The sequence below is a fragment of the Ochotona curzoniae genome, unplaced genomic scaffold (genome assembly GCF_017591425.1).
Source record: "Ochotona curzoniae isolate NIBS_2020 unplaced genomic scaffold, NIBS_Ocur_1.0 scaffold_1037, whole genome shotgun sequence".
Lineage (NCBI taxonomy): Eukaryota > Metazoa > Chordata > Mammalia > Lagomorpha > Ochotonidae > Ochotona > Ochotona curzoniae.
This window is the reverse complement of record NW_024467083.1, coordinates 29,565,782-29,592,418: the sequence shown is the minus strand read 5'-3', so window position 1 is coordinate 29,592,418 and position 26,637 is coordinate 29,565,782. Positions and strand designations below refer to the sequence as shown.

General features: G+C 56.3%; 2 protein-coding genes across 7 annotated transcripts; one reads left to right on the top strand and one right to left on the bottom strand.

Moving 5' to 3' along the window:
- Positions 1-2,235: 2,235 nt before the first annotated feature.
- MCL1 (MCL1 apoptosis regulator, BCL2 family member) lies at positions 2,236-7,424 on the top strand. 3 transcript variants are annotated; one of them, XM_040999322.1, is made up of 4 exons: positions 2,243-2,477; positions 2,925-3,045; positions 3,354-3,601; positions 4,264-7,424. In XM_040999322.1, the coding sequence occupies exons 1-4, from the start codon at positions 2,364-2,366 to the stop codon at positions 4,378-4,380; spliced, it is 600 nt and encodes a 199-aa protein (XP_040855256.1). In that variant the 5' UTR covers positions 2,243-2,363; the 3' UTR covers positions 4,381-7,424. The 3 variants fall into 3 exon arrangements, with proteins under 3 accessions (XP_040855255.1, XP_040855254.1, XP_040855256.1); XM_040999320.1 differs by having other exon boundaries at positions 2,242-3,045; XM_040999321.1 differs by lacking the exon at positions 3,354-3,601 and having other exon boundaries at positions 2,236-3,045.
- Positions 7,425-16,023: 8,599 nt separating this feature from the next.
- ADAMTSL4 (ADAMTS like 4) lies at positions 16,024-25,785 on the bottom strand. Of its 4 annotated transcripts, XM_040998484.1 has the most exons (18): positions 25,700-25,785; positions 23,463-23,569; positions 23,247-23,301; positions 22,679-23,022; positions 21,921-22,473; positions 21,678-21,780; positions 20,436-20,572; positions 20,000-20,204; positions 19,650-19,822; positions 19,403-19,514; positions 19,130-19,315; positions 18,879-19,008; positions 18,439-18,643; positions 18,002-18,178; positions 17,573-17,776; positions 17,302-17,481; positions 16,907-17,051; positions 16,024-16,786 (listed from the first exon to the last, which is right to left on the bottom strand). In XM_040998484.1, the coding sequence occupies exons 2-18, from the start codon at positions 23,477-23,479 to the stop codon at positions 16,650-16,652; spliced, it is 3,063 nt and encodes a 1,020-aa protein (XP_040854418.1). In that variant the 5' UTR covers positions 23,480-23,569; positions 25,700-25,785; the 3' UTR covers positions 16,024-16,649. The 4 variants fall into 4 exon arrangements, with proteins under 4 accessions (XP_040854418.1, XP_040854415.1, XP_040854416.1 ...); XM_040998481.1 differs by having other exon boundaries at positions 19,403-19,822; XM_040998482.1 differs by lacking the exon at positions 25,700-25,785 and having other exon boundaries at positions 19,403-19,822; positions 23,463-25,661.
- Positions 25,786-26,637: the final 852 nt, after the last annotated feature.

The window sequence follows — 26,637 nt, the reverse complement described above, 5'->3', positions numbered from 1 at the left end:
TTTGGATCAGCTCCACTCTGGCCATTGCGGCCATTTGGGGAGTGAATCAGTAGACAGAAGATGTTCCTCTCTGTCTCTCCTCCTCTTTGTATATCTGGCTTTGCAATACAAATAAATAAATCTTTAATGAAATAAAAAAAAGAAGTGGAGCAGATGGGACACGAATCAGCACCCCTATGAGATGTCAGCACTGCAGACAGAAGATGAGCTTGCTATGCCAACTGTGCCAGCCCCAGCTCATTTTCAAAGGGTGGCATAATTAAAAGAAGAAGCAGGGATAACAGCAAAGACTGCTAATTAGAAGAGGAAAAGTAACATGAAGTATTAGGTATATCCAGCCTGAGGCCTCATCAGGACTAGAATACAAGGCTATCAGATATGTATTAGGTCTAACATGGGAAAGCAGCTTTTCCCCCTCCCCCAGCATATTTTGAAAGCAGTGATGTCAATGAGTTCCCGAAACAAAAGCACATTTGAGGAGGAAATGTGCTCATAGTTCTGGAACGTTTCAAAGGACTCCGTGCATGCCTGGGAGAGAGACTGCATGGTCAACATGTTTGTTTTCTTTTAAGATTTGGGACTGCGGCCAGTATATTTAACGCTAAAGTCTTACGGCCATTCTGGGTACAGAGTGTGGACAAACACAGAGTTTTCTGGACAACAGTAAGGACCAGGTGTCCTTGAAAGCCCCGAGGACACCCTCCCAGCGGCCGGTCACAGCAGCAGGGTCCCAGTCTCCAGAGGCGGCCAGGAACTTACATCCTGTGCAATGCGGCTACGCCCCTACAGACCATGACTCGCTCTGTCACCCGCAGGCTCCATCACTTCTGCTCTAACCCATTCGGAAAGCTGCAACAAATGCAAGCTCAGCTTGTATCACAGAACTCCAGTGATTCCCCAGTGCTTAGAAAAGTTCCGTGCTTTGTCAGGGACTCTGCAAGCCTTCATCCTTCTGCCCCATCCTACTTCCCTGGCCTTGCATATCCCATGTCAGTTAATACTCAGATCCATCCTTTGAATAGTGCATTATCTGCCTTGGTCCACCCTAAGCTTACCATTCCCCACCCTCGCCCCCAGGCCAATGCGCCTTATTCTTTTAAAATTTTATTTGGGGGTCCGGCATCGTAACCTAGCAGCTAAAGTCCTCACCTTGAACACACCGGGATCCCATATGGGCTCCAGTTCTAACCCAGCTTGTGGGCTGGGAAAGCAGTTGAAGACAGCCCAACGCCTCAGGACCCTGCACCTGTGTGGGAGACCTGGAAGAAGCTCCGGGCTCCTGGCTTCGGATTGCTACCAGCAATCCAGCTTCAGCCATGCAGGCTACTTGGGAAGTGAACCATCGGATGGAAGATCTTCCTCTGTGTCTTTCCTCCTCTCTGTATACCTGCCTTTCCAGTAAAAATAAAGAAATGTTAAAAAAAAAAAAAAAGATTTTATTTGGGAGACAAGAGTGACAGAGCTCTTCCATCCTGTGAACAGCTGCAACAGCCAGCTGTAGACCAGGCTGAACCCAGGAGCTAGAAACTCCCGCCGACTTTCCCCACACAGGTGGCAGGGGTCCCAAGGACTTGTGCCATCTTGGACCACCTACCTAGGTGCAGCATTAACAAGGAGCCGGATGGAAAGTGGCACAGCCGGGACTCAAAACCAGTACACCCGGCAAGGACTGCCACAATGTACAAAACAGTGTGGAGCGCTCAAAGAAGGGGTGCCACTGGGGGCTGGAGAGAGATGGGAATGCAAGAAGGGAAGCTAGAACCAAGTGTGTTTTCCAGCGCATTGCTGAATCAATCTGTCTATATAGTATACAGACTCAGTATAAATGTGAAATACATATACTATCTATATATATAACAATAATAACATAATATAACATAATATAATATAATCTAATATACTATTTCACTTCTTTAAGTCAGACCATGGAGTGTCCCCATTTCCAAAAAGGCTGCACCGGGGTGGGGGTGGCGATTCTGACTGGTTTTGTGACACACAGCCCAGCCTGGGCCTGAGGGCGGCCGCGCGATGCACGGCGTGCGGGGTCCGCCCCGAGCCCCGCGGCCCGGGGACCCCAAAACGGCCGTTACGTGACCGGCGTCCGGTGACTCGCCGGCCGGAAGGCGCCGCCCCCCTCCGGGAGCCGTGCGCAGCTCCGGAAGCTCCCGCCCCTTTTCTCCTTTTACGGGACCAGGAAGGCTTTTTTTTTCTCGTTTTTCTTTCTCGAGTTTGCGAACGGCACCGCCTAAGAAATCGAGATCTTAAAGCCGGCGAGCCCGCGGCCGCCCGCAGTCTCATCGCCCGAGGATCCGCACGGGATCCACCGGCCTGCCCGCCCCCCCCAGCAGCCGCCATCTCTGAAAATGTTGAGTCTGAGAAGGAAGGCGGTCCTCGGGCTGAATATGTGCTGCGGGAGCGCCGGGCTGGGAGCCGGCGGCGGCGGCGGCGGCGTCTCCCCCTCGGGCGAGCGGCTCCTGGCCGCCGAGAAGGAGGCCCCGGGCCGGCGGGAGGCAGGGGGAGGGGAGGCCGGCGCGGCCATGGGCGGAAGTCCCGGCGCGAGCCCCGCGGCCGCCCGGAGGGTCTCGCGGCCCGCGCCCATTGGCGCCGAGCGGTCGGACGTCAGCGCGACCCCCACGAGGCTGCTGTGCTGGGCGCACACCCGCCGCGCGACGCCGCTCGACGAGATGGAAGCCGGCGCCGCCATCATGTCGCCCGAGGAGGAACTGGACGGCTACGAGCCCGAGCCTCTGGGCAAGCGGCCGCCCGTCCTGCCCCGGCTGGAGCTGGTGGGGGAGGCCGGTAAGGCCCCTAGCACGGACGGCTCCCTGCCCTCGACGCCGCCTCCCGCGGACGAGGAGGAAGAGGGGGAGGACGAGTTGTACCGGCAGTCGCTGGACATTATCGCTCGCTACCTCCGGGAGCAGGCCACCGGCGCCAAGGACGCCAAGCCCCTGGGCCGGGCGGGCACGACCAGCCGGAAGGCGCTGGAGACCCTGCGGCGGGTGGGGGACGGCGTGCAACGCAACCACGAGACGGCCTTCCAAGGTAAAGGAGCGCGGGGCTCGGGGTCGCTCCTTGGACCCGCCCTGCCCGGGGGTTTGGGTGGAAAACGAAAGCGAGTCGGTGTAGCCGAGCTCCGCGTGTTCGGCCCATGAGTCATGGTTTCCGCCGCCCTCGATCCTTTGGGAAATGGCAGCGCGGCTCCAAGAGCGGAAGGGGTGGGATGGCTGCTCTGCAGTGGGGGTGGGCTCCAGGTCCGCGGGGGGCCCCCGCCGTGGGTGGGCCGGCGAGCAGAGGCCGGGCTGTGCAGACAAAGGCGGCGGGGACCCTGCGAGCCTCTCTCTCCTCCTCAGGCATGTTGCGGAAACTGGACATCAAAAACGAAAACGATGTCAAATCTCTGTCGCGAGTGATGGTTCACGTGTTCAGCGACGGTGTGACCAACTGGGGCCGGATTGTGACTCTCATTTCTTTCGGGGCTTTTGTAGCCAAACACTTAAAGAGCATAAATCAAGAAAGTTGCATCGAACCCTTAGCGGAAAGTATCACCGATGTGTTGGTCAGGACGAAACGGGACTGGCTGGTTAAACAAAGAGGCTGGGTAAGTGGGCCTGGTGGTGGGATGGCCTGGGGGGTGGGGGTCCCGAGTAGGAGGGGAGGGCCGCTGACCGCTTCCTGCGGGCTTCAGTCGTGAGCACCCAGGAGCAGAGTGGGTGGCAGGCTTGAAAGCCCCGTGTTGTAATGCAGTTGGATGAGCCTGTTACCAGTCCCTCGGCCCCGAGGGGAGCTGGGCGTCACCTGGGGGCCCTCTGCGCGGCCCCCTCCCTCACGCGGGTGGACTAGATTCGGGGCGAGCCTGCGTCCTGACACACACCCTGCCTGTCTTGTTGCATGATGTGTTTAATTGCATTGAGAAATGCTGAGCACTTGAGGTCCTAGGCAGTTAGACTGTTAAGAGCAAGGGTTTTGTTTGTATAATTTTTTTTCCTTTGAAATCTTTGCCGTGTTTAGAGTGCCCTGCTAGGAGCATGATGGCTTTAGTGGCCAAGTCGAGCTGTTTACTGCTCCCAGTACTCGCTTGGTGAGCAACTCTGGGAATGTGTGTCTGGAACTTCCCTGAGGAGGATACAAACGGGTCCATCTCAGCTCCAGGGGCACCTCAGATGTGTTTATTAATCTTTGTATGCCGTGCTTGCTTTTTTTTTTTTTTAAGAACGTGGAAACTCAGGCTTGAAAACCTGCTTTTCTTTTTGTGTTTTCTAGGATGGGTTTGTGGAGTTCTTTCACGTAGAGGACCTAGAAGGCGGCATCAGAAATGTGCTGCTGGCCTTTGCAGGTGTGGCTGGAGTGGGAGCGGGTTTGGCATATCTGATAAGATAGCCTTCCAAGTGCAGTAGTTGACCCTTAACCAGCTCCGGCCACCAAAAAGGACACACTTCCGTGAATAAACACATGGGAAAGTTGTGTCCCTGAAGACTCACTCACTGACCGAAGGCACGTTTCGGCAGCCAGCAAACGGGGGAGCCGGGAGGAGAACTTGTAGATGGAGTCAGCGGGGCAGAGTGGAAGGACCTGAGCTTCCCTGTTGAGGACCCGTTAGTGACCGCTTGCCAGTCTCGTCAGGATTCATTAAATCTGCCCAGTGAATATGTTAATTTCCTGTAGTGTTGAAAAGAAAGCACTAACAATGCCTGTGACCTGTGCAGAATGAATTTCGGTTACACGCAGTAGAAGTATAACACGACACCTCAGTACTGTCGCAGTGTGTGAGGGGCTGCCCCCCCCCCCCCCCCCCCCCCGTGTGCTTAAAGAACAGAGTCCCAGTTAAGAATTCCATGCCTGTTCCATTTGGCTTTGTTTGAATGATTCTAAATTTGTTACTCTAGTAATGGCAAGAATACTTGACTGTGAAAGTTTAGAAATTAGTTACAAATATAGGAAATTTTTAAAACTTGTACATGTATTTGTAAAAATGTATATATTTTTATCAAAAATTATCTTTGTAATATAAAGGGGAATATCTAGTTGGCATTAGTTTTTTCTCATACCCTCTTAAAATTTGCTACTTCTAGTTAGCAAACTTTCTTACAGCTTTTCTATTCTAAATTTTGTCCCAATTCTAGAGTGTATTACAGAACCAGTTGTAATTGTATCAAACCTGGTTCAGTGGAACAAATCTGATTCATAACTATGCAGCTTTTTAATTTTTCCTATCTGATTTAGGTATGTATTCCTTAGGTAGGTTTTTCTTTGAAAACCTGGGATTGAGAGTTTGGGAAATGGAAAGAAGTCCTTTCACTTTGTTAAATGTAGCTTTTCAGTAATTGGATCAAAGTGTTTTTTTTTTTAAGGTTTGGGAATGGGGTGAGGCTTAGGGCTTACAAATTATGGGCTCTGATTGGGCAGCTACTCATTTGAGTTCCTTGCATTTGACCTAATTTAACTGGTGAAATTTAAACTGAGTTCATGAGCTCATCTTTAAGGCTAAAATGTTTTCAGCTGTTCCGCACAGAACTTATTAGTGTGTGTATAAAAAGACCACATCAGATGGAGGGAGGAGACACATTTGATCCCTTGTTTGCTTAATAAATTGTAAAATGATGGTTTGGAAAAGCCAGCTAATCTAGCCATGGTGCTATTATCAGGCTTGGTTGTTAAATAGAGACCAAACCTGGTATGTCAATAAAACAAATATTTGTTCCTGTTGGTTCCCAAGCTTTGTTTCAGGTTTGTGCATTTGCATCTTTCTGGATTTCAGACTCAATGTTGTCTCACGTTTACCTTTTCCTGCCCTTCCTTGTAGTATTTACCGTTCATTTCTATTACGAACCCCTAACAGGTAACTAGGTAATATCCCTCCCCCAACCCCAGCAAGCCCAGGAGTCAGCAGCTGGGCATATGTAATGAATTTGCTATCACATTTGGAAGTGTGATGTTGGGGTGCTGTAGCAGCAAAGGCAAGGGGTGGGAGACCGTGGGACAGTGTCTTTTCAGTTACTGCTGTTTATCCTGTCTTGGGGAAATTTCAAAAATCTCCTTGGGAGTTTTCAGAAGGAACATCTTTGTGGCTTTCTCTGGTTTCCTTTGCATTTCAATGTGCTCACTTGAGTTTGTAGCAAGAGGTGGGCTCTGTCCAAACCCAGAGGCAGAAAGGCTGCTGGAGAGTGAAGAAAGCTTCAGCCTTTGACCCTGACCTTTAGTCTGGACTCCAGATAAAAACAGGTGTGAATAGAATGACTAAGAATGTAGTGGGGAAAGGTCCCTGCCTGCTGCCCAGGAGTCACAAGGTCACCTCTAGAGCTGTTTTTACCTGTGTTATTTATCCTTCTTGATCCTAAACCACTTATTTATATCATGTCTCCCTAAACACCTAAAAGCACTTTATGTAGTTTTTAATGAATCTTGAGGAGAAGTGGTTAAGAAGGTAACTTAAGGCCTGTCCCCCACTAACCAATTATGGAAGTAAGTGCAGAAGTGTCAGCTGGTGTGGAGGAGCCCCACTTGTTGATGGCTCACTAGCTAGGACTGCCAGAGTGCAGAGGAGGCCCTCCTTGGCATTCAGGTCCTCAAGAGCCCCAGTGGGGAAGGGAGGTCTGGTGTCTGACCTGGGGTCTCCGGTGCAAATCCCCCCACAGGGGAAAGGAGGGGACTGCTTGGAAGGATGTCTCTCCATGAAATCTATTTGTCTTTATGCTTCTCTCAGGGAAAACCACACAGTCCTATAGGGTGGTCCCCTCTGGCGTTGTGCATGTGCGTTGTATGGGGTGTGACCACCTTAGTTCTGGTTACACAGCTGGTGCTTTGGACAGCCAGGAAGCATTAGGACCAACTGCAGATTAATGTTGTAAAATAAAATTTCCTGTTCTGATAAATAAATTTTTATTCAAATGTAAGGTGTGGTGTGGGTCCTTTCTAATCAGCACTGTCCTCCCTCCCCCCAGGCAAGCCCTTGCCAGCTGAGAAAATAGGTGCAGGTGGATCAGCAAGCCAGGTCCACAAAGCTGCTCCATCTTAGCACAAGGGCAGTTTTTCGTCCAGGTTAGGGGTGTTGATTTTTAATGTGTTACTACTGTAGTTAAGAATAGTCACTGTACACTTGAATACAGCAGTCAAAGTGCCTGTCTTGATTTTCCTGTGACTAACCAAGTGTTGGGAAAGCTGTCAGGCCAGGCGGCTTGCTATCTTTTAAGTTTCTAGTTTCTTAACCTTTTGAAATGGAGCATGGAAAATTACACCTCAACTTAAGCTGGACTTCTTGGGACAAGGTGCTTACTGATGAGTCCACCTCTGGAACCTGAAACTGCCTTTATTTTCAGTGACCTAAAGGGAAGCTGAATCACCATGGAAATGTGCAAATCTAAGGTTTGCATACTTGTTTTCAGCTCTGAGCACCATTTGCTCATCATGCAAACAGGATTCTATAGCTTCCCTCATTCGGTTTTGTTTAAAAGTCAGAAACCCCTCTTTGTAGCCAAACAGAAACTAGCAAGTTTGTGGCTTTTTTTGGTTTTAACCATTACCAAATGATCTGCTTTATTATAAAAGTGCTCTCGGCGTTGGGGGGAGAGAATGGCAAACACAAAGAATGCCAGAGCTGCTTCAGTGGCAGTGCTCTGCACAGTAAGCCTCGGGTCAAACAGTAACCAGGAGAGTCCCAGTAATCAACACCTTTTTTAAAAAACTCTTCAGTTCCTGTTTTGTGACTTTAGAGTCAGATCTTGCTTCACACTGTTTTCTTTAAGAGTTGACATGAGTTGTCTAGAAATTAAAGTTGGTGTGTAGTGTGTATCCGGCCAGATGGATAAAACATAGACGGTAAACTTGTACAGTTGAAGGTAATCCACAAATTAGCCTGGCTTGCTGCTTCATTCATATATGCAGTGATTACAGAACTTTTTCACCCTGCCATGCTCCAGCTGCTTCCGAGTGAGAAGGCTGGAAAGCCTCCCCCTTCTCCTTAGAGTTGCTACAGTGTTGTCTCAGTTTTGTGAAACATCCAGACAGGAACATGTGAATAAAGGGTCAAATGCTACAGGAAAGTGGGTAAGACCATTGTTCCCACATTTCTCTTTCTGGGGGAAGGGGAGATAAAAGGAGAAGCTCCACCCTGCCTGTTTTTTTTTTTTTTTTAATTTATTTTTATTGGAAAGGCGGATATACAGAGAGGAAGATCTTCCGTCCGATGATTCACTCCCCAAGTGAGTGCAACGGTCGACGCTATGCCAATCCAAAGCCAGGAGCCTCTTCCGGGTCTCCCACGCAGGTGCAGGGTCCCAAAGCTTTGGGCCGTCCTCGACTGCTTTCCCAGGCCACAGGCAGGGAGCTGGATGGGAAGAGGGGCCGCCGGGATTACAACCGGCGCCCATATGGGATCCCTGGCATGCAAGGCAAGGATCTTAACCACTTGCGCCACCACGCTGGGCCTACCCTGCCTGTTTCTAATAGGCAGTTCCTTTCTTCATGGAATAGTAGTTTGTGGTCATTAGGAAGTAGCATTGACCCTTTGTAAGAGCCTTTGGTCTTGATGCACTGTGGTTCAGCTAAAATGACCTGAGCCTGTGCTCGTGAAGGCAGTGGCCGGCAGGAGAGGCTGTACTTGGCGTTTCCTCTTTCTGGGCTAGCAGTAAGGTGTACACTCTGTCCCTGCTCAGGCACACTTGGCACAGGAGCACAGTGCTAAGCAATGATGTTCAGTAGGTGGGGTGCATTTAAGTGTGCTTTTGCGAGATGTTTGTAATGTGTTTATTGGGATTTTTAAAGATTTACTTAATTTTTATTGGAAAGGCAGATTCAGAGAGGGAAAAATCTTCCTTCTGGTTCACATCTCAACTGGCTGCAACGGCCAGAGCTGGGTCTCCTGTGCAGGTACAGGGTCCCAACACTGGGCCATCCTTGGCTGCTTTCCCAGGCCACAAGCAGGAAGCTGGATGGGAGGTGGGACAGCCAGGACATGCCCATGTGCGTGTGTAGTATTTGCGGTGGGGGATTGATTGAGAGAGGTTTGCTCTCCATATACCTGCAGGAGCCAGGGCTGGGCCAGTGGAAGCCAGGAGCACCCTCTGGGAGCCAGCCACACAGGTGATTGAGACCCAAGTACTTAAACCTGCACTTGCTGAGGTTACATTGTTGGGTATGGTAATGTCCTTGTTCTTAGATACATGCTGAAGAATTTATGGATCCTGAATACAAAAAAAAGTGGCCACCTATACTTCATGGCTTAGAGTAATAGGAATGAACAAAAACACAATGCACAAAGCCATAAGAAGGAGTGGGACAAAGCAGGGTGACAGCTGGAAGTAGATGGTATTAAGAAGGCTTCAGAGGGCCCAGCACGGTAGCCATGTGGCTAATCCTCACTTTGCATGCATCAGCATCCGGTATGAGTGCAGCTTCATATCCTGGCTGCTCCACGTTCTCATCAAGTTCCCTTTTTGTGGCCTGGGAAAGCTGTAAAAGTCGGCCCAAAGCCTTGGGACCCTGCAGCCATGTGGGAGACCCAGAAGAAACTCCTGGCTCCTGGCGTCAGATCTGCTCAGCTCCAGCTGTTGTGGCTCCTTGGGGAGTGAACCAGTGGATAGATCTATCTACTATGTCAATTGCCTTTCAAATTAAAAGAAAAAACTACAGAAGTAAATTGGTGGTTGAGCTTTAAAGAGGACTGGAGCTTATTTTTTTTAAGATTTACTTTATTTTTATTGGAAAATCAAGTACACAGGAGGAGAGCCAGTGGGGAAGATCTTCCATGAATTATTTACTCCCCAAATGGCCACAACAGCCAGAGCTGAGCCAATCTGAAGCCAGGAGCCTGGAGACTCTTCCAGGTCTCCCATGCGGGTGCGCAGTCCCAAGGCTTTGGGCCATTCTTGACTGCTTTCCCAGGTCACAGGCAGGGAGCTGGATGGGAAGCAGGGCCACTGGGATTAGAACCAGCGCCTGAATAGGATCTTGGTGTGTGCAAGGTGAGGACTTTAGCTGCTAGGCCGCCACGCTGGGCTCTCTGACTTTCAAATAAATTAGGAATCAAAACAAAGTAGACAAGTTCCTAGATCCTGTGCTTCCCACATGATGGGGATTTGAGTTTTGGCCTCACTTCAGTCTGGCTTGGCACTGTTTAATAGGTAGGCATTTGGAATTAACCAAAGAACGGAACCTCTCACAGCCTCCCTTTCCCCATCAAATGGAAATAAAGATTTTGTTTTGTTTTGTAGGAAATGTGGATGGTGATTGTGAGCGTCTCTCACTTAGCCTTCCCTCCCTCCCCCTTGTCACACGTGGTCTGTGCGTGAGTGGATCTTCTCTCCCATTTAGGGCCTTATATAACAATGTCAGAAAACTGCTAGGATACAAAGATAACCTCTGTCATAGGATTGTGAATATGGTGGTTAATGAAATAGAACCCAATGGATTGTGTTTATTTTAGGAAACGAAAAAGTTTCCATTCTTTCCTCTAATATGCTGAAGTGGTGACCCTAAACATACATTCTTAGAATTGTAAATAACCATCCTAGGCTCCAGATTGGAGAGGCAGGTGCCGGTAGGCATGCTTTGAATAAAGTGCCCCGATTATGTAAGTGTTTTTAGAGCTCCGGTTTGCACTGGGTTCCCTCAGATGTCTGCATCTCACGAACAAAGCTCAATTCTCTTAACATGGTGGTAAGATCCCAGGCCCTTGCACCATGGCCGCGCCTGGCAGAGTCTGCATTAGCACCATGCTGGAGCTCACCAGGAGTCTAACCCAGGCTCGCAGATGAGGGGACCAAACAGCACCTTGAAGTAGCCCTTGGATCACTCAGCCACACACACATTTTACCAGTGGTCGGCTCTCTCACCCTCTAGGCTGCTTAGCCAAGGAGAGGAGCATGCGTTAACTACTAAGCAGAATTTTATTAAGCAACAGTTCTTGAAAGTTCTATAACTGGACCCCAAAATGCTGAATGGCAGCTTCCCCCTCCCCCATCCTGTTCTCGTGGGAGACTGAATTACTGCTATTCCCATCCTGATTTAAAAAAAAAAAAAAAAACCGCGTTTGCTCTGGCGGCCCGACTTCCCCACAGGCTGCATTCTCGCCCGTGAGCTCATTGTTTTGGCTTCTTCGCCTGCATAAATCCGCAGGCCGCGCCAGAGGTCTTGGACCAGAGGCCCCCGGACTGGCTGGGGCTGCATTCCATTGAGAATCTCACCCCCACTTGATGTTCTTCCCACCCCGTGTGGTCACGTGGATGTTTATTCAAGTTAGCCTGGGACAAGGTGTGCTGGGAAAGACGGCCAAGGAGACAAGGAAAAGAACGCTCAACTGTTGTTTCACCTTGGATTTGACCGACTTTCAGATGTATGTTCTAAAACTTAGCTTTCTTGCCTAAAAGGAGCTGGTTCTAAAAAATGCTGCCATTTCTCTCACAGTGGCCCATACTTAGCTGGTTGACTGCGGTTTCCGAATTGGTGGCTTTGCAGCGCTGAGTGCCCTGGGTGCCGGCCTTACCCTTCCGCTGCCCACATCTCCATCTGTTGGGTTGCCTGGAGCGACTCCCACCAACTGGATCCTTGGTGGAAATGGGGGCAGAGACAGCTGGGCTCTGGCGAGGGAGCAGCTGTCACTGCTGTCTTGTTTATTTCCTTTTGACCCTGGAAGCCCCGTCTAAGGAAAGGTGGGGCCGGCCTCAGGTGCGGCTGGGGAAGGGGGTGGGGTGTGTGTGAAGTTTGGATTACCACCATATGCTCAAATGCTGTGCTTTCCCCCCCACCTCCTCCTCAGCATTAAAAAAAAAAAAGAAAAGAAAAAACCAAAAACAAAACTACAAATAAGGCTGTGGGAAGTGGCTTATTTTTCATTTCTCAGAAATCCCTCATGAAGCAGAGAAACAGAAAGAAGGAAACGTGTCGAAATCGAAGTGAGGTTGGCTGCCGTGTGAGGGTGGGGTGCTGTGTGTGTGACCTGCTTTCAGCTGCAGCCTGCAGAGGAGCCTGGAGGGGGTGGGGAGCGCACGGCAACCTGGCAGTTGGAATGGGCTCTAAAACCGGTTGAGCCCGTGAAGCATCTGTCGATAGTATTCATTGGGACTGGGAGGGTATGCTATAAAGATTTGGTAAGAATTCCCAACACCAGTTTGTGGAAACACATTCTTTTTGATTTCAAGTGCATGCTAACATAGCACACAACTTTGTGTCTGTCCTGAGGGGCTGGAGAAAGAAAATGCTCTGAATCCACAGTGCGAATTGCTTAGGGTTCTATAGGGAATCCCGTAGGACAGTGTGTCTTAGGTCAGATATACTGTCATTATTTGCACGGAACCAGTGATTGCATTTGAAAGGATGAATTTCTTGACGATAAACTGAAGTGTCAGGTTGAAAACTAAAGTTTAGAAAAGATCTTCCTGAAATGCTGAAAAGTCATGAAAAAATAATTGAAAACAACAATTAAAACCATCCCAGGGTTGGGTCGCTGTAGCCGAAATTACTGAGCATTTTGATAGCAAGGTACCCTGCAGGGGTGAACCAAACATTCAGGTAGAACTTTTAACAAGCTCTTCTCCTCTTCCCCATAAATAGGATTTAACAACACTAAAAAATATTTTAGTTTAAAAGATATTTTCATTATCACTTTTACCTTAAAGCCCTGTACAAATGTAAGGAAGTGCAATAAGAGTAACCCTAAGGGGGCAGCCATTTGGGCCTAGAGGGTTGGGCACTGCTTTGTGGTCCAGCTCCCCCAATGGTGTGCACGCTGAGGAAGCAGAGGAAGACTGCTCGGCCCCCTGCCACCAGGCCCAGGCTCCTGACCCAGTGCTGCCCCTGGCAGGCATTTGGGGTGTGTGTGGGGGCGGTGAGCCGGATGAAGAGTCCTCCCTGTCTACCCTAGAGAAAAAGTTTGTTCAGCTAGAGCTAGGGAGGAATCATCCTTTCCTGACGAAAAGAGGCAATCCACAGGTGGTGGGCCGGCGACAGGGGAGCAGAGGTGGGGGAGAGGCTGCCTTGCTCCCTTCCTGCTCCCAGGACAGGCTGAGTACAGGCAATCCCTGGAAAAGCACCAGCTGCCTTCTCTGCATTCCTCCTCTTCTGCCCTCCTTGGTCTTTCTCATCATTCACAAGTCTGCGGCTCTGGCTCTTAGATCCGGGTGAGCCAGAGGAGAGGCCAGCACAGCCCCGGCCCAGCGCAGTTCGCCGGCATCTTGTTCCAAATCATCTTTGGATGGATGTGGCCCAAGGTTCCCTAGACAGGTCTGCCTGCCATGTTTCCTGCCTACCTCCTGGGGACTAGACTGGTATGTTCTTCCCCTCAAATCCTTGCCAGGTTCAGGCCTTGGCCCCAAAATACCCAGTCTCCTAGGAGGCCAAAGAATCCAAATCAGACTGAGGGTTTGTGCTAACTGGGTTTGAGATTAACCCAGCCTGTTTATCTCTGGTTGACAGTTAGGTACTTTCCTGAGCTGTACTTCCTGTAGAAGGTGCCTCCTGGCCTTTAAAGCTGATACCTCTGCCTAGCAGTGTGCCACTTCCACTGGAACTGGTCTACCCAGCTGCTTGCTAGCACCTGAGGTGGGGGGGGGGGGGTGCGTGGCAGGAAGGAGGGTGGGAGCACCTTCCTCACATACCCCGCCCCCTAGCCACAACTGTCCATGAAAGTTGAGAGGCTTCCCTGGGTCAACATGCTCGGAGGGTGGAAGAAAAAGCTCTGAGTCTCTGGTTTGTAAGAGAGAAGCAGACAGCGAGGCACAAAAGAGGATGTGGACGGTCTCCCACGTGGGTGCAGGGTCCCAAGGCTTTGGGCCGTCCTCGACTGCTTTCCCAGGCCACAGGCAGGGAGCTGGAAGGGAAGTGGAGCAGCTGGGAAACGAACTGGTGCTCATGTGGGATGCTGACTCTTGCAGGTGGAGGACTAGTCAGCTGAGCCATAGCCCTTAGCCCTGCTGCATACCCGTTTACCTGGACCTGCAGCCAGTTTTCCCAGCCCTGAGACCCATGTACTGGGGTCAGGATTGGGGTCCCTAGTCCCTACTTCACCCCTATTGCCAGAAATCTTGAATGAGTAGAGATGACAGGAATGTCCAAACTCGCCACCAGGCCCACCCTGCAGCTGCGCACACCTGCTGAGGGGAGGCCTAGGGGTTGGGGAAGTCTAGCAGCTAAATTTAGTGCACAGGCTGCAGCTTACTCTGGTGGGTATTTACCCTGGGGAAGCTGGGGGGGAGGGGGAGAGGGAGGGCCCAGGATTCCTGACCCAGCTGACTTGCAAGCCCTCCAGGGTCACCCCTGAGTGCTCTGCTGCCGAAGCCCCGCCCTCTCCCTCCCCCAGCAGGTGCAGGTGCTTAAGAACCAGCAGCACGGTGCTTTCCCTGGTCCGGTGTCCACTGAGATGGTTCCCATCCCCACCCACCCGGTCTCAATGCTCAGGGGTCCACTTCCTCCCTGTCCTTCCGTAAATTCTCCCCAGTGCACCAAACCCAGGGGCCCCCTGCCACCACATGGCCTTGCCCTGGGCTTGCAGCTTCCTCTCCCCCAAGGTCCTCTGGGGGTTTCACAGGTCAACAGAGGGGCAGGGCTGGGCCAGGGGCTTGCCCCGCGTCACCATCTGCCTCCTGAGATTTCCCACACGAACTCCCCAGAAGATCGGAACTCTGGAGGGACTGCCCTGGAGCCTACCCCTTAAGGAAAAGACCAGGAGACAACCACCCCCCCAGATGAACCCACCAACCAGGAAACAGGCCCCTGGCTGGCCCAGAGACGGTTTGTGGGCTGTGAGAACCCGGAAGGAGGCCTTCCTAGGGCTGCCCCGGCTGCACCCGACATCTGGGATTGGTTCTTAGGCTCAGGCCAAACCTCAAAGCTGCCCAGCAACAGGCAACAGCCCACCCAAAGAGGCGTGTGGAGGGAGGGAGGGACGGTGATGCAGGGAACCAGCAGAGTTGGTGCCTCCGCCCAGCACTCAGCTTCCAGGAATGGCTGGGAGGGCCCCGGGCGGTGGCCACCACCCACACTGGGTCAGAGGACCTTCAGCCTAGTGTTTCCCCAGGGTGGCCCAGCATCGTCAACCACCTTGAGCCCTGGCCCTCCTGGCACCCAGGCTTCTACTCCCTGCCCAGGACACACAGTTTTCCTTTCCCTTCCACACTGCCTCTGCTCTTCAAAATAGCCTGTTGTGACCTTGCCCAGCCACGTGGGATGGCTGCAGAAGGAAGTGCAAGAGTTAGCTGGTGTGGAGCGTGGTGTCTCTGCAGGCCACTCTGGTGGCTTCCCCAGGTCCAGCTGAGAGGGACAGGGGTGGTGCCCCCCTCCCCCCTGGCCTGGGACGGCTGGCTTCCCATGGGGATGCAGGGCCCAGGCCATAGGGGCCAGGGAAGGAGTCTGTCGTGTCTCACACCACGTCTGCAAGTTGTGCACCTCCAGAGAAGGGACGGGCAAGGCAGCAGGGAGGAGGGTGGGGTGAGCCATGCCTCAGGAATGCGTCCCTGGCAGAACATCCAGTACAGCCGTGTCCCTGCCCACACCACCCCAATTCCCCTCCAGCCAGGCCTGGTTCCTCTTCCTCCAGCCATTTCCACCAATGGAGAGATGGGAGCCGAGTCACTTCCCTTTCCCTGTCCCCCTCCCCCCAAAAGCAATAAACCGAGAGCTTCAATGGGGAAATGGGTAATAGCCAACAGGAAGATGGGGGAGGTGGGAAGGCAGGGCCAAAAAAAGGGAACAGGAAGACGACTCCCGACAAGACGGCCGCCATCTGCTCGGACCCAAACCCAAACGAGCACTGGTGAGTTCCAAGGACCTTTACAGATAAAAACCCTAGCCTGCCAGGAAGCCCATCACCCCCGCCAACCCTCTGCTCACTCTACGCTGAACCGGGAGCACTGGCGGCCTCTAGTGGTCATGGTGCGACCTGCAGGGCTGGGGGCTGGCCGGATTTTCTTCATCTCAGGTGCTCTGGATGCACTCCAGCATCCAGCTGATGCCCCCTGGCCAACACATTCTGCCCTCGCACTGCTTAGGTGGCTCTTACGGCCGTATGCCCACGAGGACAAGGAAGAGCACACGTGTCATAACCATCTTTAATAAAAATAAATTATTTCTTGGGTGGGGACCGTTTTCGGTGGGGCAGGGGCCCCGAGTGTCTTATGCTAGCATTTCTCTTTTCCACCTTCTGTCGAGCTGCTCCTGCTCCAGGCAGGCAGGCCTTCCTCTTGTGATAAGGCAGGACAGGCAGTGGTTACCCCCAACCGCCCCCTCCTCCCCTCATTCCTAACTAGTTAGGGAGGCAACAGAGAGGAGAGTCAGAGGGTGGCTGGGAAGAGGTGTGGTCTGAACAGAAGTGAGGCTTAGGGCACCAGGCTGGAGCAGAGGGGGAACCGGTTGAGAAAGAACTGCAAGCTTGCCTTCCGCTCAGCCTAGCCGGGTCTCAGGAGATGGCGCCTTCGTGATCTGCGCCACTAGGCTTTGAGGAGTGATATACATATGAGCGCACACACACCCACGCAAAGCCCAGAAACATGCCAGGGCAGACACGCACACCGCCAGCACACCACACACACCCAAGCCTGGGTCTTGACCGTCCTTGTCCCTGGAGGACATCTCTGGTGAGACTTGGGCAGGTCGGAGAGCCAGGGCGTTACAGAGTGGGTGGCACGAGAAAACCAGGAGGACAGTTGCCTCCCAGACCCTTTTCAGGCAGGCTCCAGCGGGGGCCGCTCCAGGAGATGGGCGCAAGAACGGCAGCAGGTGGCTGTGTAATACGGGTAGACGCAGAGCCGGGCCTGCACCACCAGGGGGCAGTGTGGAGAGCTGTCCTTACACTGATCATCTGGGGACAGAGGCCCAAGACCACTCAGATCCAGCGGCCTGGGGGGTGTCTATCGCCCCCCCACCTGGTCCCTGCTCTCCCACCGCGTTTCAGTTCTTGAGGGGAGAGGGGCCTCTTTACCGGGGCGTTGGTTACAGGGCTGGCTGTTGCAAGATCGTTTCCTGGAGGGTCGCAGATGAGGAGGACATCTGGCGCTGAGGGTTTGATTGGCGCTTAGGCACTGGACCTCCCTTGTCTGCGTGCCCCCCTGGCAGGAACGGGAACACTGGGGAAGACCCCAGCTATGCAGTCAGACTTTTGCCGCGTCCTGGGGGGGGTCCCTCCTGCACCCCTCGTCTCTCTGGGAGGTGGTGGGGGGGGTCCTACCCTAGGAGCTAAGGACATCCCAGATGGACAGGCCGTGCTTGTGCTCCACGCCTGTGGGGACTGGAGCATGCTGAAACCCAGCCGGATTATCCCAGGGCACAGACAGGCATGGGGTGCGGTGAGAGGAGCCTTATGAGCCACGCACTCACCGGGCCCCAGGGTGTAGAAAACCATCGGTCCTGGCAGGCCGGTCCCTGGCAGGGCTGCAGGGTGGGGGGCTTGGGCAGGTGCGAGCAGTCGCCAGGAGAAGTCACGTTGAACTCAGTGCCCAGTTTGGATACACAGATGACATTCCGATGCTGCGTGCCCGAGCCACACTCCGAGGAGCACTGACGGTGAGTCAAGGGACAACAGGGCTCACCCCCAGGTCACCCCCCCCCCGCCCCCCCCCCCCCCCCCCAGGCAGGCAGGTCAGCTCACCTCGGTCCAGGGCCCTGTGTACCAACGCTGCATCCTCTCACAGGGCCCCATGCTGCAGGCACGCATGTCAGCAGGGCGACTGCCCGGACAGCTCTGCCCACTGTTCTGGGCTCCTGCTTCCTCCTGACCAGCCTTGAGGGTGTCCCCGCTGCCCAGGCAGACCACGGAACGCCGCTGGATCCCCGTACCGCACTCAGCGGAGCACTGTCGGGGAGCAGAGCGCATGTGTGCAGCCTATGTGAAGGGCACCCACCTGCGAGCGGAAGGGAGTCGGGGAGGAAGGGGCAGGGCCTGGGGTCCCAATCACAGGGTTCACGTGTGCCGGGGGGATGCCAGGCGATGGCTGAGCACACAGGGTGGGAGTGTGCTTATTGAGCTGTGCTGGATGCCCTAGGGCACAAGGCTGGGGGAAGGGCAGTAGTGGCCCACCTTGGGGCTCCAGTCGCTGTGGAACCAGGCCGTGGTACAGGGCCCCATGTCACAGGCCTCTCTGCTGGGCGGCTTGGGCTGCCCTGAGGCGCACTCCCGCTCGCTCACTGCATCACCGTTGCTTCCAACACAGCGGACCTGCCGGCTTCTATGGCCTCGCCCACATCGCACGGAGCACTGAACCAAGGAAAAGGCCGTCAGCCCCACACTCCCCCCCCCCCCCCCAGTGCACCTGAGCCTGCCCTCCGCTGTCCCGCCTGAGACTACATGCACCCAACCCCCACTTCAGTTTCTTATCTGACTGCTATATTGGGGCATGAAATCTTGTTTATGGAAAGCTTCTGCTGATGGGAAAAAAAAAGGTTGAAAAAAAAAAACACCACTGCTCTGATTCATGGACACCTTAGGAGAGCTGGTCTTGCCCCTGGCCCACTCACCTGGCTCCAGGGGGAGCTGACCTCCCAGTGGCCACAGAGGCGCAGCTGACAAGGCTGGGTGGTGTTGGGCCGGGGGAGGTGCCCGCAGCGCTCCGGGGACACAGAGGAGCCGCCCCCTCCAAACTCCTGACGGCAGTGCAGCTGGCGGTGCTGGGTGCCCGGGCCACAGGAGCGGCTGCAGGATGTCCACTCGCCAGCCTCCCAGCTGCAAGTGGGGCAAAGGTGGAGGGGGGGATGGGACAGTTGGGGGGGGCGGGGTATGCACTTGGCGTCTGGGTCCCTCGTGGGGGCCCTGGCTGCCTGTGGACTGCCACGCCCTCTAACCTCACCCTGCAGCCAGGAGCACAGGGTGCAGATAAGGTCCCGGACAGCCAGGGTGTCGCCCAGGGAGGGTGGAGGAACATCTGCTTACCCCATCCCTCCCCATGGGCCATACTCACTATGGAGGGCAGGGGGGGCCGTGGCAAGGTTCCAGGGAGGCCGGGGGTTTGGCCCCCACGGCACAGCTGTGCTCTTCTAATGCCTCTCCTGACTCACGAGAGACACAGAGGAAAATAGGGCGCCAGCTACCTGGGGGACCAGACGAGAGGACAAGATGGGGGAGGGGACAGCCTCAGTCAAGGCCCATCCCTGCCTGTGGTTGGGCCCTCTGCCAGGGAGGGGCTGTCGGGAGAGAGGGGTGCAGCCTCACCTTTCCCACAGGATGCAGAACACTCTGAGTAGCCCACTCGCTTCCAGTACCCGGCTGAAGACCCCACAGACGTCCGGTGCTGTGGTGGGCCAGACACCTGGGGGATCCGCACCTGCCGCTGCCTGGTGCCCGGCATCCGGGCCGCACGGGGCGCCACAGCAGCTGGAGGCTCCCGCCTGGGCATCTCTGGGCAGAAGGGAGGTCAGGCCAGGTCACCGGCATCCCCTTGGCCTCTCCCTCCTCTTCCCACCTGCCTGGAGCCCAGTGTCTTACCAGCCCAGAGCTGGTGATTGGCAGGCTCTGAGGTGGGGCTCTCGATGGTGGGAGGGGGTGATGAGATGACATACTGGTAAGCAACGCCTGGGTTTTCCTCCTGGAAGATCATCTGGGGAGAAGGGTGGAGGTGGGAGTTGGGCGTAGCGGGAGGGTCAGCGCAAGCCACCCCCACACCTGTCATGCCCACAGGTTCACCCTTAACCAGAGCGGCCCCACCTCCCAGCTTGCCCCCACCCAGGCTCACGTAGACATCCACAGGCTCTGTGGTGGGGCCCGCAGCCCACAGACTCTCGCCCTTGCCCTCCTCCCGTGGGGGGCGGCTGTAGTGGAAGACGGTCCCCCCAGCTGGGTAGGAGCCAGGGGGGTCCACGGCCCAGTTCCCGTTGATGATGGAGCGGCCGCCGGGGCCCCGGAGTGCTAGAAGGGGGAGATGAGGGGATTTGAGTGTAGTCACCCTTGCTTTCTCTCACCACTCGCTCTGACTCCCACCCATGCCAGCTCCTGCCCGGCAGATTGCAGGAGGCCAGGCCACAGCAGGGACTAGGCAAGGGTGGGGGCATAGGCGGGATGGAGGTGGAGAGCCAGGGTGCTCACCAAGGTAGTTTGCGCTTGGCCGGAGTTGAGCAATGTGGAGCCGGAAAGCGCCCGCGGGAATCCACAGGATCTTCTGATAGCCCAGGGGACCGCCTCGCTCGGTGAGGTTCCCCGAAACGAAACGACAGGTGGAATCGTCACCCCCGCACACCCCACAGCCATCTGGACGCCTGCCAGAGCCAAGGATCCCATCACAGCCGGGGCTCTGGGGAGAGTGAGGTAAGGCAGGGGCCACAGGAAAGCCACACACCCCTCACAGCCCACCCGGGGGTCTCCGTCCCACTCATTGCGAGAGGAGAGGAATATGGTGGCGTCACCCTCCCACCAGCCAGGCCTAGGGAACTGTCACTCCGGCACTTGGCCTCTTGGTGCCCCGCGGGCCAGCCTGGCAGGTGAGAGGGTCCCCCTTGGCCACTGTGTGTGTGCATGCTCTTACCAGACAGCGCCCCGCCACGCAGATGTCTGGGGCTCCCGGCTGACACAGGGTCCCATCCTGGACCTTCTCCGTGTGACGGACGTAGAAGCGGAAGCCACGGGGACGGCAGTTCAGCTCACAGCGCTGGGAGCCCTGAACTGTGGAGGCAGAAGGGTCGTCAGTGGCGTCTCATCAGGAGGGTCCCCAGGGCCCCAACAGAAGTTTTGCTGAGGACAAAGCTGCTGGGAGAATGGAAGTGAAGAGATCTGTGGGGGTGCGAAACATTTTCAAATCCACACGTAGGCGGGATCCTCACAGAGTTCAGGGTGGAGGGAGTTGTGGCACAGCAAATAAAGCTGCCGTCTGAGGTACCAACATCCCATGCGGGCTCTGTGTCCCTGGCTGCTCCACTTCCTTTCCAGCTCCCTGGTAACGCACTAGGAAAGCAGTGGAAGATGGCCCAGTGCTTGGGTCCTCTGCCAGTCACATGGGAGAGCTGGATGGAGTGCCAGGCTCTTGGCTTCAGTCTGGCCCAGCCCCAACCATTGTGGCTCTTTGGGGGAGTGAACCAGCAGATGAGAAAATCTCCCTTTCTCTGTAATTCTTTCCAAAAAGTAAATAAATCTTCAAGGAAAAAACAAGTTCATGAGAAATGTGCATTTGGAAAAAAAACATGCATGAAGTTTAGAATCTCTGTCCCAAAGTAATCATCTTTGGATTTCATTTTCCCACTAACTAGCTCTTTGGAGTCTGCCCATGTCAGCTCCAGCGTGCCCTGAGGCTGCCCGGCTCCTTGGCTCAGTGCCCAGATCACCAAGGTCACTGAGGTCACGGAGGCCATCAAGGAATGATCCTGAAACCTGTGGGTGTGTGGCCAGCAGACATGCACATACAAGCAAGGGACAAGACAAGGTGACACCGGGGTTCCTTGCACACCCCAGCCGGGGGCACAAGCTCCCGTGTCATGTCCACCTTGTTCATCCTGGAAAAGGCCAAGTACACCTCTTTGCCCGCTCCCTCCCCCAGCCCCTGCTGACCCTCCTTCACCAACTGACAGCTCAAGCACCTGGCAGGAAGCCCCACCCCTTTCCAGTCCCAGACTAAATCTCCTGGTCTCAGACCTGGGGAGTGAGAAAGAAGGGATGAGCCAGAGGAGTGGGAGTTAGGATGCAGATCTCCCAGAGCTGTGGGTGGGTGAATATTCTGCCCATCCCATCACTCGCAACCCCAGGTGCCTTCCCCTAGCCCTTGCCAAGCACTCACCTTGGGTGAAGGGCTCCCACTCATACAGCTGGCCCATGAACTCCTGGGAGTCGAAAGCTGCGCACTGCAGGGCCCGGGGATCTGGCTGCTCCGGGGGACAGGGCTGAGGGTGGGGGCAAAGTGGTCAGAGCCTTGAGGGGCAAAGGAGGTGGTCTACAGGGGAGTACCAAGGCACCTTCGCAGAGCCTGTGTCCAGCACGCAGAGTACCCTGGGGAGCTGGGGTGAGGGTGGCAGGCACTTACCGCCTGGCTGCAGGCTCTCAGCTGCTCCGTCTCCCCAGAGCACCACGGGACGGGGTTGCTGGGGGCAAAGAGGCTCCAGAGGGGGCTGTCCGGAGGGCTGTCACTCAGCAGGGGCAGCCAGGTGCCTGGCTCCATGGGAGACCCTTGCAGGCTGCCCCGAGGGAAAGACTCCGGGTGTCTCCCTGCTCCCCGGGGACGGGGACCGGCCCAGCCCTGGATACTCGGCATCCATGGCTGGGGGGAAAGAGGTGAGGGGCTCCTCTGCCCCAAGAGGGTGGATGAGAGGGACTCTGTGCGGGGGGCAGCCCTGGCCCTGGACCCCTCAGTGTTTGCTAGGAGGGCAGAGGTGCGGGCTGGCAGCTCCGTGGGTGGGACCGTGGTGGGTAGCTCAGCATGAGGAGACAGGGCTGATGGCAGGGGTGCCCCTGGCACCCCAGAAGCAGCAGCCCGGGGTGGCCGCTGGGGGTGTCTGCGGTGGCGATGCAGCGGCAAGGCAAATGGCACCCTCCCGTAGCCGAACATTCCAGGCTTGATGGGCTCTCGGACCCGAGATCTGCGGAGGTGTGGCAACTATGAGTCAGCAAGGTGAGTCACGGACAGTGCGGTCTGCACCGGCTCCAGCTCCGGCTCCCCAGACTACTTCCTGATCCACAAGTCATGTGTGGACGTGGCCTTTGCTCCCCTTCCCTCCACGACAGCGGCAAGCCTGGCCCCTTGGGGGCCCCAGCCCACCCCTACCCCTACCCTCCCAGCCTCACCTCCTAGCCCCTGCCATCTCCTGGGTCTCCTCTCTGCCCAGCTGGGCGGCAGGGCCTCGAAGGGGGCCGCCTCTTCCCCGAGGTGGAGGCCTGTATAGAGGGTGGGTTTCTCCAGAGACCTGGGGTCTGGGACCCTGGCCAGCCCGGGGCAGGAGGGCTTCGGGGTGTCGCGGGGGCCGGGGAGGGAGGGCCAGGTCCTGGCGGAGCTGGCACGTGCGGCTCCTGCGCTGCACCCCGGCTCCGCAGGGCTGGGAACAAGAGGACCAGTGGTTCCAAGGACCCCATGACCCCTCGGGCCCCTGGGCCTCATCTGGGGGCATTTGTGCTGAATGTCCAGATGGCACCTAGAGGGAGAGAGACAGAAAGATCACAGAGGACAGGGTGACTTCAGAGGGCCACCCAGGAGTCTCAGTGGCTTAAGGTCATGGTCAGTGACGAGGCAATACCAGAACCCAGGCCCTCTTGACCTCAGTGGATGTGGGGGTGGCCAGGGGAGACCGGGTGGGAGTGAGGGGGCCAGGAGGATGCTAGGCAGGCCACTGGGGCTGCTCCGTCAGGCAGAGCTCACCTCCTGATCCAGGCAGGGATGGGGAAGAGCCAGAAGCAGCAGACACAACCAGGACCTGCAGACCCAAGGCGGGAGGGGCTGTCATTCCTGGCAGGGGCTCCCCACAGCCCGCCCCCCAAGGGCTCAGGAAGCAGAAGTGACTCCTCGCTTCCGCCCCCTCTTGCCCAATGATTTCCCCTCCCTCACAAAGCCAGTTCTCCCTCCCCCTCCTCTTACCAGCCTGCCCACTTCATCTCTCAGCCCTCGACTGAGAGCAGGGGCCTGGAGGGGGCTCTACTCAGACATCAGGGCGCCGGGGGGGGGGGGGGGACGCGGGTTGCTGTCTGCAGAAACACAAGCCCAGCCATCACCACCAACACCCACCTTCATGGTGTGGAGGGTCTGGCTGCAGGGCGGGGGCCTGACCTCAGCCTCCCCTCCCACTCTCCCTTGGCCCTGCAGGAACTTTTCAGCCCCTCCCTGAGTCCCCTCTAGGGGCTGTTTGGAGGCCAGTAACTTGGGATGCTTACCATCTGGCCCCTCTCCCCTGCCCATACATACAGAGGCACCTGCAAAGCTGAGACTCAGACCCCATCCGCCCGAGCCCACGACACTGGGGCCTTCGTGAGAGGATCCCTTTCCCAGCCACCTCTGCTTGCTACCGGCCTCCCAGCTTCGTCTTCCCTCCTCGACTAAGCTCCTTATGGAGCAGTTGGGCACAGCCCTGCCGCCTCAGACGCTTCTGGGCCAAGGGATAAACTAAGTGGGTTGGTGGTTTAATCATCATAAAGCAGAAGCAGGTGACTTAACCTCCCCTCTGGGGGCTGCCGTCCATCCACCCTAAAGGCCTCCTTTCCACAGCGCTGCACTGGCTAGGGAGACCTAGCAAAGGAGAGATGGCAGCCACCATTGCCCTTGTTGCTCTCCCATCCCCAGCCCCCCAACTCCTGGCAGGCTTTGGGAAGTTCACCCTGAAGTCTAGCTTGCCCTCTGAGCTTGACACTCCCCACCCTTCAGACTTGCAGCCCTTCCCGCCCCCACTCCTAATCCTGCTCTTAGCTCTGCTTTCCAGGAAAAAAAAAACCAAAAACGTGTTTCTGTTGGATCCAAAAGGCACCCGGGAAAAGGTTCCAAGGAGCCACTTGTGAGGTGGGCCAGCTCCGGGGCAGGAGAACAGCGGTGGGAAGGGGGTACACTCTGGGGCCCCCTTGTCCTCCCTGAGACCTGCAGCGGGCAGGCTCGCTCTGCTGCCCAGAGCTGGGAAGGGGCTGCTGATGGCCGGACTGACCACTGAGGTCAGCAGCTCCGCCCTGCTGAGAGCCCATGTTCTACCCAAACCTTCAGCCTGTTGACCCTTGATTGGATGCATGCCGACCACCACGCCATGGGCTGCCTTCTCCCTGCGGGGTCCCCCTCCGTGTCTGCTTCACCCCTGCTCCACTCCATGGGTCTACCCAGGACACATAATCCCAGCCCAAGCTGGGTTTGGCTTTGGCAGCTCCCTGGAGAAGTGAGGGGTGGGGGGGCGGTGACGCGAGCGCCAAGGGCCACCCGCCAGGCCTGGCTCCCTCTCTGGAAAAGTCCCACCCTGCCCTCCCCTGCCCTGCAGCTGGGCAGGGGGCCGATCCCCCCCCCCCCAAAACAGACACACATTTGTGCTTCCACCCTGTCCATGCCCTTCTCCTGGTGTATTTGGGTGAGGACAGGAGAGGGCAGAGGTGGTCACTTCGGTGCCAGGCTGGATCCTGACCTGGAAAAATCTGGGCTCCTGCTGGCCACATCTCTCCACGTTGGACAGTGAAGGTCCCGGCATGGGACCTGCAGGGCTAACCCCTTTACATTGCTGGACTCACCTCTGGGAAACAGGTCATTGCAGTGGGAGTGGATGGGGCTGGGCAGTCTGCTTCAGCAGCGGCGGGGGCGGGGGGGGGTGCAGTCTCTATCCTGGGCTTGAATCCCTTGTTCCCACCCTCTCCTCTGTCCTGGAACCAGGGGGCGTCGGGAGGAGGGAGCAGAGCCATCGCAACAGGTGTATCTTTTGCCACCGGCTGCGCCTGCTGTTATCAGGGCCCCACCCACCAGCATCCCTCCCAGGAACCCTACCCCAAGCTGCAAGAGTGAGGGGGAATCAGCGGGACGCGTCCCCCGAGAGCAGCAAGGACAGGCGCAGGGAGGTCTTGGGTATGTTTTCCAACTGCACTATGTGACTTAGTAGGAATTTTGGCTCATTCCCCGAGAGGGTGGTGGGGCCAGAATTCCACCAGATCAGACCCCCTCCCCAGGAATCCGACCCCAGGGAACTAGAAGAGCTTCCGAGACCTTCTGAACCGGCGCCGGGCCGGGGTCGCGGCGGGGGGCGCGACGGCGCGGAGCAAGGGGCTGGGGCGCTGCGGGCTTGGCGCGCGGGCCGGGTGCTCTAACGGGACCGGTGGGCAGGGGACGGCCGGGGCCGCGGGCTCAGGGACGGTCTCTACCTGCTCAGCGCGCCCCCGGAGGCACGGTGACCCTTCTGCGCCCTGGCGCTCCCTCGGGGCAGCCTGGCTCGGCGGCGGCCACTCCAGCCCCGGAGCCGGGCGCGGGACACTGCCGCCTCGGGCCGCGGCTCCGCCCCGCGCCGCCCCGCCCCGCCGGCGCCCCGCCCCGTGCCCGCCACGCGCCCGGGCCCGCGGGGCCGGGGTGGGGACGGCCGACCCCACGGCCTCGGCGCGTGCGCCCCGGGCGCGACCCTGGAGCTGCGGCGGCCGCCCCTCCGGCACCCCGACGGCTCTAGGCGGCGGCTGGTCCCGCGCGGCGTCCCTGTGCCCTCCTGGGGCTGGCAGAGCAGGGGCACCTGGAGGGGCGCTCAGGACGCAGGTGACGCCGGGACCGGAGCGACTGGGGCGAGGAAGCAGCAGCTCTGCTGGCTCCCAGGTCCGCAGTCACCCGTGCCTTTCCGCTCTTGGGCAGCGAACCGGCGGCTGTGGTTGCTTGGGACCTCCGGAAGCCTCCGGTTCTTCCACCGACTTGTATACACGCGGCGTAGCGGGAGGAGCGCGCGTCGACCGATCAGAGACCGATCGGAGACCGACTTGGTCTGGAGTGTCAGTGTCCGCACCTGCCGGCTCCTTGGGCGCCTCCACCTGCTTACGGCAGATGCCTCGTGGGTAATCGAGGCCTGGCGGGCGTATGTGACAGGCCTAGAGGTGGCTGTGTGTCCCCGCGCATCTCGCGTTTTTACAACACAGCAGCTGTGACGACCCTGGGGAAGAGCAGCGAGTTTTCACAGTTCATGCTCTGTGTGTCGTTTGGATCGCTGAGGCGTCATCCCTGTGTTATGTTAGAAAAAAATCACTGATGTAAAATGACTTCCAGGGTGTGATGATAAATGGTCACTAGTATCAAAAAAAGTTTAAAAAACTTTTATTTGCTACTC